The following is a 16,657-nucleotide window of genomic DNA, read 5'->3' as shown; positions in this document are numbered from 1 at the left end:
GTGGTTTTATCCCCCTTTGGCCCTGATTCTGAACTGCAGTATACACTGTCAGACCCCTGGCATCCTCATGGAGCCCCCTCAACTTCAGTAGGGCTCCACATGGGTGCAGAAAATCTATTTAGTAGCTTATGAAGGAGGATATGATTTGGTCACACAGGTCACGGGTTCTGTGACTTTAACAGATCTCTGTGACTTCTTCAGCTTCAGTTTTAGTCCCAGGCAGCTGAGCTCTGGCTGTCAGCTCTGGGTGACCAGGCTCTGGCTTCAGCTTCAGCCTCACCATGACCATACTCTGATTTTGTACCTTTTCCCCCATAACAGTTCCATGAATTTTGCTTAGTTTTATCCCAACAAAATTGTATTCATACTTATGGGTTAAGAGTTAAAATATCTTATTTAACATTACAGGACATAACTTTTTTGGGGGGGCCTTTTAACTAGTTCAGCCTTTTCACACTGTCCCCATACATATTAATGGAGCTTGGCTTGATCTGGGTGAATTCTACTGACCTAATCTTTTGAAAATACATTTATTAGAGATACACTTTTTGCTATATTGTTTAACATTCTAAGATAAGGTGAGGCTGCAGTACTGGAAAAGAAAAGCAATCTCATTCTTAAATAACTGTATTTATTTTTGTTATAGTGAAGCAGAAGTTTTCATCTGAACCCAGATTCAGGCAAGCCCCTTAAGTTTGGTTCTTAACAGAGAGGAAACGGCATAAAAGCTATAATATGGATTTGAAAGTTCACAGCTCTCTAGTTTTCACTCATATCTCAAAGATCTTGATCACAAGAGATTACATGACTACAGTTGCCTCTGAGCATCCAATAGTATCACTGGATGACTCATAAATCACTGTTAAATGCTGTCGTACTAGTGATTAAAAGTGGGGTCTGCTTCTCTACTCACCCTCCCCACCAGTGCAAGATGAGCGCAAAGTAGCTATAAAACACTATCCTTCTGAACTGGTGGTGTTTGAAATGCTATGGACTACAACATAAGTGTGAGGGATGGTAGCTAGCAACAGTACTTATACCACCCATTTATACTATTGGGTATCTATTGCATAAACAGAAAGAAACTGTTGTAACTCCACAAGTCTATATTGAGGCCCAAATTTTCAGAAGTGACTTCTAATTTTAGGTACCCAATTTGGGACACCTGCATTTCATAGGCCCTGGGCACCTGCAACTCCGACTGACTTCATCTAGAATTGTGAAATTTCAATATCCCTGAGAATCAAGCCCTAAAATCCCAGAGCTGGCTGCAAAAAAATTTATCTGCTTAGAATTAGAGATCACTTTTGACAGTTCAGGCCCAAATACCTGAGCTGTGTGCTAAGTTTTGCCTTGGTTTATGAAGCTTCATGCTGTTCTCTGTCCCAAAATTGTTCACCACCTGCAGTACAATATTCAAAGGGTGGTTGTTTCTGAGACTGTTTAAATTATACCAAAGTCAAGATTACACCGAAGTTGAGACAAAAGAGATAGAACATTGAAGGTTTTGGTAGCCGCATGACCCAAAAAGTCAAGTCCTTGTGTGGTCTCCTTTCCCCCAGCAAAACTCCTTTCTAACCCCTGCCACCAGTCTGAAATTTTTCTGCATTTCTAGAACTCATAATACACATTTTTAAAAACAAAAACTGCATTCTGGGAAGATTTTATCATTGATTAAGGCCCCTTTAGTATTCATTAGGAACCTGGATGAATTATTGCTTGAAAATCAATGACAGGAGAGCATTTTATAGCAGATGCATCATGTCAAGGATAGGCATAAAGACCTCAAGGAGCTTCTTGCAATCTATGATGTCAAAAGTTCCCCAAATAAAAAGCTATGTTAGTGTTGGGCAAGCCACAGAGGATTCAGACAGACTAATATTACTACTTGTTATTTTATATATAGTGTTTTTCACCCTAGGTCTCAAACCACTTCACAAATACTTATTTAATACCTGAATACCCTACTATGTTAGATATTAGATATGAAGTTAAGAGACTTGCCCAGGATCACAAATCTGACAGAGCTAGGAACAGAGAAACCAAGAGAGACCCAGCTTCCACTCATCTCTTCTAGGCACTGGACGTCATTCCCATATCTAACTCCCCGCTCCCCCACAAAAAAAAGAGGTTTTGGATACTTATCCAAAACTTGGATTTGTACTTATGACAGCAGGTTGTCTTGAACCCTTCAGTCATTCTTATGATTTTTGTCTGAACCCTCTCCAATTTTTCAAAGTACTTCTTGAATTGTTGACACCAAAAATGGGCACTATATTCCAGGGCCTAATAAAGAGAAAATAAAACCACCTTACTCCTGCACCATATTCCCCTGTTTATACATCCACAGAGCTCATCAATCTTTTTGCTTACAGTGTAGTACAGAAAGCTAATGTTCAGCTGATTGTCCACCATGACCCCAAGTCCTTTTTAAAGTTACTGCTTTCCAGTAAGTATGGGTAATGTTCTTTGTTCTTAGATGTACAATATTACATTTGTTAGTATTAAAACACATAGTATTTGCTTGCACTCAAATTACCAAGTGATTGATACAGCTCTATATCAGTAACCCATCCTCTTCACTATTTACCACTCCACCAATCTTTCTGCCATCTGCAATGTTCAGTGATGACTTTTTGTTTCCTTCCAGGTCATTGATAAAAATATTAAATAGCATAGTGCCAAGAACCAATCCCGGAGGGACACCACTACATCTAGTTCATGATGATTCTGCATTTATGATTATATTTTGGCCTTTGAATTAGCCAGTTTTTAATCCATTTGCTGTGTACCATTCTAATTTCTGAATCAAAATATCATGCAGTTCAAGTCAAATGTCTTACAAAGCCTAAGTACAATACATCAACACTATAACCTTTATCAACCAAACTTGTAATCATATTTAAAAAAAAATCAAGTTAGTTTGACAGGATCTGTTTTCCATAAACCCATCTTGACTAGCATTAATGTTACCTTCCTTTAATTATTTATTAATGAACTACTGTATAACTGTTCCATTAATTTGTCTGGGTTCAATGCCATGCCGACAGGCCTACTGTTACTGGGTCATTCCATTTACCTTTTTTAATTATTAGAACATTAGCTTTCTTTCAATCCTCTGGAACTTTTATAGTGTTCCAAAAGTTATTGAAAATTATCTCTAATAGTTCAGAGAGCTCCTCAGCCAGCTCTTTTAAAATTCCTGGAAGCAAGTTATCTTGATCTGTTGATTTAAAAATGTTTAGCATTAGCAGCAGCTGTTTTACATCCTCCTTAGTTACTGATGGAATGGAAAGTAATAAACCATTTGGCTTTTCCCCAAATATAAAACAAATATTTATTGAACACTTCTGCTTTTCTGCATTATTATTGACAATTCTATCTTTTTCATCTAGAAATGGACCCGTACCATTGTTAGGATTTCTCTTATTCCTAATATACTTAAAAATAAAATGATGTCCTTACTCTGCTGGCCAGAGAGTTTGCCTTGTGTCCTTTTGCTTCCCTTGGCAATTTTCTATAATTCCTAACTTCTGGTGTATAGTCATTACTATCAATGTTTCTTCCATTTGTTATATGTTGTTCTTATTATAATTGCTTTCCCTTCCCCTTTAAGCCATTTTTAAAAATTATGGCTTTTTTGCTTGATTATGGCTTTTTGGACATCTAGTAAAATGTTCTTAAGCAATCCCCAATTATCATTTACATTTTTCTGTTTAAATTATTTCTCCCAATTGATTTAACTCATAGTTGCTTTTAGATTTGTGAAATTTGACCTTTTAAAGCACCAAGTATATTTATTAATTGTTTGGACTTGATTAAATTTATGTGCAAGCAGAATAAAGTCATGATCACTCATACCCTAAGCTACCACTAATATTTAGTTCTGTGATCAATTCCTCTTTATTCATCAAGACAAAGTCTAATATAAAACTCCCTCTGTGCTAGATGCAACACTTCTTGAGTTAGGAAATTGTCATCTATAATTACTTAGAAATTCCAAAGGTGTTTTCATAGTGGCAGGCTGAGACCTCCTTCATACATCACTCAAGGACTGGCTACATGGTAGGTTAGTGCACACAAGCTTGTTAAGCAGAAACAACCTGCATAGACAATGTTACAATGCAGTGAAAGCCATGGAGTGTGGCTTAGCATGCTGCTCTTTCATGGTCAGCTGGAGAGGGTGCTTCTGAAAAATGACCCAACTGGTCAGGGAAATGTTGTCCTCCTACTATGAGGCCAGGGGTTAGTTGAGGGTAATAAATGCATTGTTACCAAGAAGACTATTAAAATATGTTTGTGTATTGAGTTTTATGAGGAATTTACATGGGGAGCTGTTCTTCAATGAAAATTTTTAGTCAGTTTTACCAAAAAATCTATTGAGGTAACAAATAACATAGGTAACAAATTATATTAATTGAATAACAACAATTAAACATGAACATAGTGCAAATTTAAGACCAACGGAACTATAACATCGCCAAACTATGGAGTGCTCACAATCTCCTGTAAGTGATGATGTGTTTGAAAGTGTTCTTCTCCATCTCCAGGAGGTTGGTGGGGTGGTATTAGTAGCCAACATTTAGCGTGACCACTAGGTGGCATAGAACAAGGAGGTAAGACTGTGTAGGAAATAAAGTCAGTATTCTTTTGCATTCACCCCAACTACAGGTGAGTCTCTAATCTCTACCTCGTGTCAGAGTGGGATTAAATAAACATCCATAAAATCACAGAATACCCCTACGAAAAGGGGGAGAAAGGGAAACAGAGAAACATGCCCTCCAGACAAGCCAGAACAGCCAAAAAACTGCACAGAGCTGAGAGAAAAGGCAAAGAAGCCTGAAAACACAAAACCTAGAGAAACCTGTTATAGTGAGTCCAGGCTGCAACAGTGAGTGAGGGTCGGAACATGAAGCTAAAGCTAGGGACACAGCAACAACAGTTTGCTCCCTTAAAGGGCCACATCACCTCAATCCACACAGAGGCAAGAAAAAAGGGGGTGGGTGAAAACACACGATAGTCTGGTAAAGTAATAGAAGTGGCTACATCTTACCCAGCATTTTTTAAAATCCCACCCCCAGCAGAATTTGATTTTCATCACCCTGAGGGATGGCCATTCTGGATAAGCAGATTCCAGACGTTCTGTCAGAATTCTGGTTTACATGAGCAGTTAGAGGAGAAACAAGTTAATACCCTGCTGTATACAATGGGATCTGTAGAAAAGAATATTATCTTTCCCAGGAGCCTCACAGCAGCTCAGTTGAAATAGTTCAATACAGTTGAAAAATTGGAGAAGTATTTCTTGCCACACCACAATTTCACTTATACAAAACAAGAGAAGGGAAAGTCAGTGATTGATTTCATAAACAGCCCTGCACAACTTAATTCAGCGCTGTGGCTATGGGGAGATGAGTGAAGAATTTATCAGAGACAGGCTTACTCGATGGCTGAGGGACAGCCAACTATCAAAAACACTTCAAAATGATCCTAACCTCATACTAGAAAAAGTCAAGAACATAGTCCTCCAAAGTCAATACATAAAGAAGCAAGAGATTATTCTCAGGAGTAACTTTGAGGAAGAATCCACTGTAGATACCATAGACATTGGGAGGAAAATATCTCAGGATGCCCAGAAACCAAACTTATCCAGACCAGTGCAAGTACAAAGGGACCCAGAGAGAGTGATTGCTAACATGGAGTAAAGAAAAGGAATACAGCAAGAGCATGAAAGAATGCCCATGGTGTGGCAAATCACCTCACAGCAAACAGCTTTGTCCAGCAAGAAACACCACATGCAGGAAAAAAGGAACATTATGCAGCAGTCTGCCAGAGTAAACATATGGTAACACCTGTCTTTCAAGAACATGATTCAAAAGACACTCCTACTTTGGAGCCATAGGAGATAACCAAAAAGAACCACCATTGATCATCAGGAATTGCCTTCGGAAAATATAAAGCAAACTCCAAAATAGACAGGCGTTGATGTAACAGTGATTCCAGAATCATTTTTCAGTAGGATGAAACCATGAACATGTCAAGAACTAACAAAAAGATATTGAAAGTCCTAGAACAGTCCCCATTAAATGTGAAAGGAAAATTTTTGACCACTGAAACTCAGAAAGAAAGAAGACTATATCCAAAGAGGTCTACATTGTAGATGGCCTATGCACTGTGCTACTAGCCACCTCCAATCATAGCCCTAGAACCTGAGATCAGGAAGAGGTTCCCAAAATAATTCCAAGAACAGGGGGAAATGGAAGGAGAAACCACATTAAACTTATACCATTTGCTCTGTCGACATCTAGTAGAGTCCCCCTCCCATTACCGCCTAGGGTGAAAGAAGAGTTCAGCTGCATAGATCAGATGGGTGTAATTTCCAGAATAGACACTCCACCTGAATGGTGTGCTGGCATGGTAGTGGTCCCAAAGCCAAATGACAAAGTGTGGGATCTGTGTAAACCTTATCAAGATCAATAAGAATATCTGCAGAGAGCAACATATACTCCTATATGTTGAACACAGTCTTGGATAACTTACTGAAACAGATGTCTTAAAATTGGATACTTCGTGTGGGTTTTGGCAGATACCACTTGCTGCAGAATCTGCAATGCTAATGATCTTCATACCATCTTTTGGAAAGTTTTGTTTCAATAGGCTACCATTTGGAATACCATCCGCTTCTGAACACTTCCAGAGGACAAGGTCAACTCCTGGAAGGGGCTTTCTGCCAAATGGATCCTTATCTTGTTATTTACTGATCGACCCTACATGACCAACATCTGTTTGCAGTCCTGGAAAAATTGGAGAAAGCAGGACTAACACTTAATGACAATAGCAAATTGTAAAAAGACAGAATCTCATTTCTAGGCCACATCATTGATGGGCAGGGATCAGATCAAATCCAGAGAAAGTACTTTACCCAGGTAAAGGAGCCTCAAAGTGTCAATGAAGTTTGTTGATTCCTGGGTATGGTGACACTCCTGGGAAAATTCCTTCTTCACCTGGTGGTGAGTTTGAAGCCATTATAAGATCTCATGAATTCACAAAATGCTTGGTATTGGGGAACTAAACAGAGTCAGACATTCAGAGAAACAAAGCAAGACCTGAACAATACATGAGTTTGGGTCTGAGGTAAGCCAAATAAAACCACCACAGTTTCAGCTGATGCCTCATCTTATGGGATGGGACAATCCTCCTTCAGGAACAATCACCACTGTGGGGTGCCCAGAAGCATATGTCTCATGAGCACTAAGCAATACAGAGCAGCACTGCACAAACAGAAAAAGCAGCCCTAGCCACTGCATAAGCTTGTGAACATCTCTGACCATAATCCTCAGTTTTCCTCTCGGATACTTGAGGGTCTACATAGCTCACAGAAGCGAGCTTCCCAGCCTGGGTCAACAGACTTGGGTTTGCAGGACTGGTACTCTAAAAACAGCTGTGTAGACAGTGCTTTGAAGTTGTGGCTCAGGCTGGAGCTTGGCTCTGAAGCATGGGGGTCAGGACGTGGTCTTGACGTTTGTAACAAAAGGTGCTCAATCACAGCTGTTTGCCTCTGCATTGTGTCCTTTTCTAGGGTCAACTACTCCATTTTGAGCCTTTATGATTGCTCCAGGAAACCTTTTCTCCACACTTCCCCTTTTGCAGTCCCTCATTTCTTGAGCATATCCTTGTGTCCTTTCCCCTCCTCCCCTCAGAGGTTTGTCAGCCTCTCAGCAGGTGATAAGTCCCCGGTGTGCATAGAGCAGCATGTTATAGGTGCTAAGGGAAGTCAGAAAAAGCACAAGTACATACTGTAGTCTCCAAGCTGACAATGATAAAATGTTTTTCCTCGCAATTTGGGAATGTGGAATTCTCTTCCCACTCTGGTTCATTTTGAGATGGTAAGACATTATCCAAATTACTTCCCTCTTGTATAGGATTCCTTTATGAATGCTGGGTGTGTGAAGGGGTCAGCAAGGGGGGGATTGTTAGTTACAAGTGCACCTCTGCTGGCTGTCCTTCTGTTGGTGGATGTTACCCTCAGGCAGGTCCCCAGGAGACATAGAAGAGACTTGTTCAGAAAGGCAATGGGCAAACCCAGAAGATTTGCAGTGCTGCTCTTGACCAGGAAGATGTCCCTCCCAGCTGGTTCAGGAGTAGAAGGGAGACACAAGTTATATAAGCAGTCTTGAGAGAACTACTTTGCCTTGCAATGTGCTTGCCAAAATAGGGCTCTGGCTTTGACTTAAGTTCTCTTTTCTCTTTCACCAGTCAGCATAAAATATACTGCAAAATGAATGGAATACAGCAATAATTGCTCTAATTCCAAGGAGCTCTGATAACCATGAATGCCTTAAAACTCCCCATGCATTTACCTCAAAATTTCAAGATCGCTAAAAGCTGAGGGCACTAATGACACTGTGAGCCAAGCACAAGGGATGCTGCTGTGGATGATGAGGGAGGAAAGGAGAGCATCTCAGGAAGGGGGAAAATGAAGCAGCAAGTGTTGCTGATGGTTGTGGGATTTAATACTCTAAGAAAATAAAACTCTCTTTAAATCTGTGGCACAAATGCCATTTTGAGCAAGCTGCAGCTTGAAGGGGTTAAAAATCCAGCAGAAAGAAAGAGGCTACTGGCGTTACCTAACATGGCAGTAGGTAGCTGGTACCCAGAAAAAAAGTTGTTTGAATTCCTCTGCATTGTTGTGCTGTAATACAGCACACAAAAATTAGTGATACAACTCTCATCCACTGCATTTTAGTTCCCTAAAAGATCTGTTCTAGTTCAAAGAGAAATTCATTCAGGGAAGTCCTACAGCCTGTGTTATGTAAGAGGTCAGACTAGATGATCACTGTGGTCCCTTCTGGCCTTAGAATTGATGAATGTGTAGCATGAACCATGATGCGAACAAACTCACTCTGAAGTGGAGTTACTCCTGTTCCAAAGGGGATTAATTACTGTGAACTAAATGCTGAATAATTCACTTTTAAAAAAATGCTGTGGTGTGGACACAAGGCACTTGAAGGTGAATAAACTTAAATTAATGCAATGTATGATCCTTGTGTAGCCATGCCCTTAGGGACAGAAGAGCAAGGCTTTAGCTGAGGTTTTTCCAAGAGAAAGTCACTTGAGTGCAGTTTGTGATCTTTGTTCAAAGAACTTGTGCACATCCTGTAAACAAATTGCACTAATATCTTGATTCTGCCTTACCTATTTTCCAGTGGGAAAACTTTTGCCTGCAAAATTAAAGAATCCTCTACCAGAAATCTCTAAGAGCCCTAAAGTGTGTTATTACCTGGCAAAGAGATAACATTTCCTACCTCTAGTTGAGTCTGTAATGCATTAAATATCAACCTAATCTAAGAATTACTATGTAGTCCATCTAATCCGGTCTTTTATCTGCAACATCAGCCAATTCTGCTTCAGAGGAAGATGCATGAAATCCTACAGTAAGCAATTATGGAATAGAGAAAGTTTATTCCTAACTCCCCTTTATATCCTGCAGCAGAAGGATTAATATTACTTTATTTTTTTAAATCCTTATTGTACATCTGGATATTATCATTATCCACATATATGGCCAATTCTTTTTTGAATCCTTGTCACTTTATTGAATCAAGAATTATAAGAATTCCACATATATGAGAACTAATCTTAAAGAAATTGATTGAATACATACACGTCTCAGAAAGCAGTTCAGGTTCAGAATAAGTTTGGGGCTAAGATTTAGGGCCACTAATTTTTCATATCAATTCAATCATCCCTAATTTATAAAAAGAAAACAATGTTTTTGGAAGATCTAATATAGTCTATTGGATAAATAGAATTTTTAAACATTCTGCATATAAGGATTTACATGATAAACCACAATAGTTCCAAAGGTAATGTTACTGTTGGATTAATAATGCATAGTTTATATTATTTATGCAGTTACCTCTTTAAAGATTTTTAATCTTTAGCCAGGTTCTTTGACATTAACCTGATCATGAATAAGTAATATATAATGTACTAGGTTAATGTTTTATTGTAAGTTTGTCAATTTTTTAAAAAAAGTTTCTTTAATTTCGCTGTTATTGGGTTTCTTTTCTGTTATGAAATTTACATTTGAATGCATTAGGACCTGGCTTAAAACCAAAAGCCTATTTACACTTTCAATTTTGCTCCTGCAAATAATTGTGAACCTAATTAACTTCTGGCACAAAATGCTGGCACTTACAGCTCTAGCAGATTTGCAGGTGCAATCATGAGTTAGATATCTAACAGACATCGCTTGCACCCACAGTTAATTGCACCTCAAATTATTTGTGGGCACAAAACGGGAGGCTATTTTTAAAAATAGAACCATTAAGAATAAGCTACCTCATGTAGTCTGCAGCAGGAAAGCACAATAGGGTAGTACCCTAGCACACATTTGGAATTTCCGTGGTTTTAAGGAAACCATTATTATCTGAATTACTTTTTGTGGTTTAATGCAGACGTTTTTTGAAAACCAGGGTTAATTGCTACCTGCTGGGTTATATGTTTCTAGTTTGTGTAAGACTTAATAACAGCCTTAATTGGTCTAACTTTAGTCAGATTAATACTTCTGCATTTCAGCACTGACTGTGCTCTATGCCACAGGGCACTGCATTAATACAGAAGAGGAAATACTGGTTTATGAACAGTTTTGTCTGAAAAATTTATATTGCAGGGTGGATGATAAAACAAACAGGAATAGAGTTCACTTTGTCTGGAAATCCTTGTGACTGGAGACAGATTTAAATAATGGGTGAACATTGTTCTTCTCAGATATGAACTGACAAGGGATGAGTCCCAAAATTGCAAAATTTGTCTCTAGATGTGAAATGCCCCAACATTTAGGGAGAGATTTAGAATCATGGTTATTGCTTGACATCTTACAGAAATAGAGCCTACTGGGAAATTCATATTTTGATCCAGATTTAGACTGGAGAAGGTAGCTGAGACACTAGGCCTGGCGAGCTCTGACTCTCAATGGACTGCCCCAGCGACCCAAACAAGAACTGCTTTTGCTCACTTTGAACTGTAACTGTTATAGCCTCTGTACCTAGACCATCTGCAAGATTTTCCTTTCCTACAAGCCCCAATAAAATACCCTTTCACTTAGTCATTTATCTGAGTGGTTATTGGGCCCCACCAGGGCTATTGACTACAAGAGCTAGCGGCTGAAGCACCTACATTAGTTGCTTCTGAGTCGTGTACCCCAAGCACACGACTGGCACCCGAGGACTTTGTTGTATTCTAGCACTGAGCAACCACAATCATTACAAATTTGTAAATGTTTCATGGCTATATTTACAGAGGGTAAGACAAGACAACTTTTCATACTCGGAAAACCAGGCAATATAGAAATCAAACTGGAACTAGCAGAAACCTTTTAGGTGGTTAGCAAATTCTCACCCAGGGGCTCAAGACTGTCCCTCTAGTACATCTTTGAGTGCTTTGTCTCAAAACTTTGTCGGTTTTTAGTGGCTCAAGGCAAAATGATTTTCCCCAACCCGTCTCTAAATGGAGATGGAGATGTTTTCTTACTACTAGCATGTTTTCATGGCTCAGTTACTGTCAATCTCTTCAAGCAGTATCCACCTTGGGGACAACCCCAAAACAATTGGGTTTCCATCTCTGTGTTCATAATTCCAAATACACTGATCACGTCATCCAGCAAGTGCACCCTTCTTATCCACCAGGAATGAAATGCAGATCAAGACCATATACATATGTATTCATACTCACTAATGTAAACTGTTGGAGAGCGTCTGCCTCTCTGGGAACTCAATAGATGAGTGTTGATGCATTCCAAAACAGGAGCAAGAATTAATAAGGGTACGATGCTTATCACATTCATTACTGCAATTGGCAAGAGAAATCCATTCAAATTCAAGTTGGAATTCATGGTCTGGAGATAATATCCTGAAGGAATCTGCATTGGGGAAAAACCCTATTTATTAGTATACTACTTTTAGGCTTTTTTGCAGGGACAAAATTCTAATATATTTGAAAATCTCTTCCAGATGGATCTTTTTTCCATTTTCTCTTCTCCAAGTTGAAATGAGAGTAAACCAAATATTTGCAGACCTGTTACTAGACTGTCAAAGGGAAGGCCCAACCATAACAAAATGAATCAATTATCTGCCTGCTGTTGTGATGTTGTCATCGTCATCCTCTGTTGAGAGCAAAATTTTTACCTCTGTTTCAATTGCCCCTCAGTATAAACAGGTTTCATAGTAGCAGCCATGTTAGTCTGTATTCGCAAAAAGAAAAGGAGTACTTGTGGCACCTTAGAGACTAACAAATTTATTAGAGCATAAGCTTTCGTGAGCTACAGCTCACTTCATCAGATGCATTTGGTGGAAAAAACAGAGGGGAGATTTATATACACACACAGAGTATGTTGCCAACTCTGTCCACATATCTATTCAGGGGATACCATCATAGGGCCTAATCACATCAGCTACACTATCAGAGGCTCGTTCACCTGCGCATCTACCAATGTGATATATGCCATCATGTGCCAGCAATGCCCCTCTGCCATGTACATTGGTCAAACTGGACAGTCTCTACGTAAAAGAATGAATGGACACAAATCAGACGTCAAGAATTATAACATTCAAAAACCAGTTGGAGAACACTTCAATCTCTCTGGTCACTCGATTACAGACCTAAGAGTGGCTATCCTTCAACAGAAAAGCTTCAAAAACAGACTCCAACGAGAGACTGCTGAATTGGAATTAATTTGCAAACTGGATACAATTAACTTAGGCTTGAATAGAGACTGGGAATGGATGAGTCATTACACAAAGTAAAACTATTTCCCCATGTTATTTCTCCCCCCACCCCACCCCACCCCACCCCCCACTGTTCCTCAGATATTCTTGTTAACTGCTGGAATTAGCCTACCTTGCTTGTCACCATGAAAGGTTTTCCTCCTCTCCCTCCCCCCCCCCCCCGCTGCTGGTGATGGCTTATCTTAAGTGATCACTCTCCTTACAGTGTGTATGCTAAACCCATTGTTTCTCTGTGTGTGTATATAAATCTCCCCTCTGTTTTTTTTCCACCAAATGCATCCGATGAAGTGAGCTGTAGCTCACGAAAGCTTATGCTCTAATAAATTTGTTAGTCTCTAAGGTGCCAGAAGTACTCCTTTTCTTTTTTCAGTATAAACAGGATCAGCAAATATGACCATTGCATATCAGCTTCTTTGTCTATGCCTCGTTAAAGCGATTGATTGAACTCATAGCAGTAACTCTGTGAAAGAAGTTTTAGTTGCTCCTTATACTGCAGCAAAACAATTTTTTAATAGAATTGATCAGCCACAAACCTCTCATAGGAACATGAGATATGAAATTATTTTACAGAAAAACACAAGCAGGAATATATCATTATAAAAACAGCAGTAATTTTTTAAATATCCATGTTAGCAAGTTGTATCCAACAGATGCACCAGTATGATGTACAGGATGAATACTTGGCCATGCTCTTTAGAACCAGACTAAAACTTGATTGATAAGTATAATAGTAATAAACAGCATTTCTCTGTATTTCTAGTTCAGTAAATGAAGAGAGAAACTGATAATTGGAGGGAGAGAGGGCCACTAGTGCCATTCCCCTAAGGCCAGTGAAATCAAAGTAGGTTTATAGGACGTGACAGGTGTATCCCACATCAACAGGACAGTTTGTATTTCTTTGGTATCTTACAATGAAGGTCTATCTAGGTTTTTACAAAGTCACTCATCATCATGGTATCAGAGCAGCTCCCACCAAAGTTAAGAAACAAGTCTCTTTCTTTTCTAGCCTCATACTTTACAAACAATGATGAATTAAGCCTCACAATCCCTACGTGCAGCAGGGAAGTATCATTATACAGACTGATAGGGAGAGAGAGATAGGGGACTTGCCCAGGTCACACAGAACAGTTGGGTATAGAACCCAGATCTCTTGACGCCTACCGCTGTATCTTTACCACAAGTCTATGCCTTCTACTCCTGCTAATTCTCCAGAAGAAGATGAATCTCTCAGTAAACCCAGTTATCTGCTGATAAACCCAATGTAAATCAATTCAATTAAATGCATTTGAGTAAGAATCTCTGATTTGACAAATGTATGAAACTAATGTCATTTACATTAGCTTTGTTTTCCATAATTCTTTCAGAGGAGACATACGACCGAGGTCTGGAGCACTTACACAGAGGACCCCATAGTGCTTCTCATAAGATCATCATGTTAATCTTAGTTTCCTGGGAAGATTCCAGCTCTGATAATTACTTTCCAATTACTTAAGACTCTTGCTGCTTCAGTTAGAGCTAGTATTCAATTGCTGTCCTACATTGTTGCTCAGTGTTGTTAGGCATTCCTAAAACAGTTGCCATGTTTTCACCTTTGGGGTGTCTGCAAGTCAGTGGCGGAGAAAATGATTCCAGTTTGTTCAGTACTTTTAGGGTTATTCAGAAGGTTAAATCTTAAACAAAAAAAAAAAAGATTTTCCACTGCTCACCTCCAGAGGAGGATACAATCTATGCAGAAACTTAAGGTAAACAAAGAAATGGTGGCTGAACTCAGAACGGCCCCCGCACAACTTACAGTTTCTGTTACCAATTGCGCAAGAAAATCAATAAGAAAAGGAGTACCCGTGGCACCTTAGAGACTAACAAATTTATTAGAGCATAAGCTTTCGTGAGCTACAGCTCACTTCATCGGATGCATTTGGTGGAAAAAGCAGAGGAGAGATTTATATACACACACACAGAGAACATGAAACAATGGGTTTATCATACACACTGTAAGGAGAGTGATCACTTAAGATAAGCCATCACCAGCAGCAGGGGGGGAAAGGAGGAAAACCTTTCATGGTGACAAGCAAGGTAGGCTAATTCCAGCAGTTAACAAGAATATCAGAGGAACTGTGGGGGTGGGGGGGTGGGAGGGAGAAATACCATGGGGAAATAGTTTTACTTTGTGTAATGACTCATCCATTCCCAGTCTCTATGCAAGCCTAAGTTAATTGTATCCAGTTTGCAAATTAATTCCAATTCAGCAGTCTCTCGTTGGAGTCTGTTTTTGAAGCTTTTTTGTTGAAGTATAGCCACTCTTAGGTCTGTGATCGAGTGACCAGAGAGATTGAGTGTTCTCCAACTGGTTTTTGAATGTTATAATTCTTGACGTCTGATTTGTGTCCATTCATTCTTTTACGTAGAGACTGTCCAGTTTGGCCAATGTACATGGCAGAGGGGCATTGCTGGCACATGATGGCATATATCACATTGGTAGATGCGCAGGTGAACGAGCCTCTGATAGTGTGGCTGATGTGATTAGGCCCTATGATGGTATCCCCTGAATAGATACGTGGACAGAGTTGGCAACGGGCTTTGTTGCAAGGATAGGTTCCTGGGTTAGTGGTTCTGTTGTGTGGTGTGTGGTTGCTGGTGAGTATTTGCTTCAGATTGGGGGGCTGTCTGTAAGCAAGGACTGGTCTGTCTCCCAAGATCTGTGAGAGTGATGGGTCGTCCTTCAGGATAAGTTGTAGATCCTTGATGATGCGTTGGAGAGGTTTTAGTTGGGGGCTGAAGGTGATGGCTAGTGGCGTTCTGTTGTTTTCTTTCTTGGGCCTGTCCTGTAGTAGGTGACTTCTGGGTACTCTTCTGGCTCTGTCAATCTGTTTCTTCACTTCAGCAGGTGGGTATTGTAGTTGTAGGAATGCATGATAGAGATCTTGTAGGTGTTTGTTGAAATCATGGTGGAATTCCTCAAGAGCTTCTTTTCCATGGGTCCAGATGATGAAGATGTCATCAATGTAGCGCAAATAGAGTAGGGGCATTAGGGGACGAGAGCTGAGCGCTACGATATAACCGCATTTGCTCCAACTCCTCGGACAGAGACAAACACCTACAAGATCTCTATCATGCATTCCTATAACTACAATACCCACCTGCTGAAGTGAAGAAACAGATTGACAGAGCCAGAAGAGTACCCAGAAGTCACCTACTACAGGACAGGCCCACAAAGAAAACAACAGAACGCCACTAGCCATCACCTTCAGCCCCCAACTAAAACCTCTCCAACGCATCATCAAGGATCTACAATCTATCCTGAAGGACGACCCATCACTCTCACAGATCTTGGGAGACAGACCAGTCCTTGCTTACAGACAGCCCCCCAATCTGAAGCAAATACTCACCAGCAACCACACACCAGACAACAGAACCACTAACCCAGGAACCTATCCTTGCAACAAAGCCCGTTGCCAACTCTGTCCACATATCTATTCAGGGGATACCATCATAGGGCCTAATCACATCAGCCACACTATCAGAGGCTCGTTCACCTGCGCATCTACCAATGTGATATATGCCATCATGTGCCAGCAATGCCCCTCTGCCATGTACATTGGCCAAACTGGACAGTCTCTACGTAAAAGAATGAATGGACACAAATCAGACGTCAAGAATTATAACATTCAAAAACCAGTTGGAGAACACTTCAATCTCTCTGGTCACTCGATCACAGACCTAAGAGTGGCTATACTTCAACAAAAAAGCTTCAAAAACAGACTCCAACGAGAGACTGCTGAATTGGAATTAATTTGCAAACTGGATACAATTAACTTAGGCTTGAATAGAGACTGGGAATGGATGAGTCATTACACAAAGTAAAACTATTTCCC

At 39.9% G+C, this 16,657-nt stretch overlaps 1 protein-coding gene across 8 annotated transcripts in view; it reads right to left on the bottom strand.

Moving 5' to 3' along the window:
* Positions 1 to 16,657, bottom strand: part of SLC15A5 (solute carrier family 15 member 5) — a 64,814-nt gene that overhangs the window by 23,816 nt on the left and 24,341 nt on the right. For all 8 annotated transcript variants that reach the window (XM_038369808.2, XM_038369790.2, XM_038369801.2 and 5 more), the window contains one exon: positions 11,734 to 11,920. In XM_038369808.2, the coding sequence (XP_038225736.1) occupies positions 11,734 to 11,920 (187 nt within the window). The remainder of the gene's footprint in view (positions 1 to 11,733; positions 11,921 to 16,657) is intronic.

Source organism: Dermochelys coriacea, chromosome 1, assembly GCF_009764565.3.
Source record: "Dermochelys coriacea isolate rDerCor1 chromosome 1, rDerCor1.pri.v4, whole genome shotgun sequence".
NCBI classification, from domain to species: Eukaryota; Metazoa; Chordata; order Testudines; family Dermochelyidae; genus Dermochelys; species Dermochelys coriacea.
Note: the sequence above shows the minus strand (reverse complement) of the source record. Positions and strands in the feature narration are given on the sequence as shown.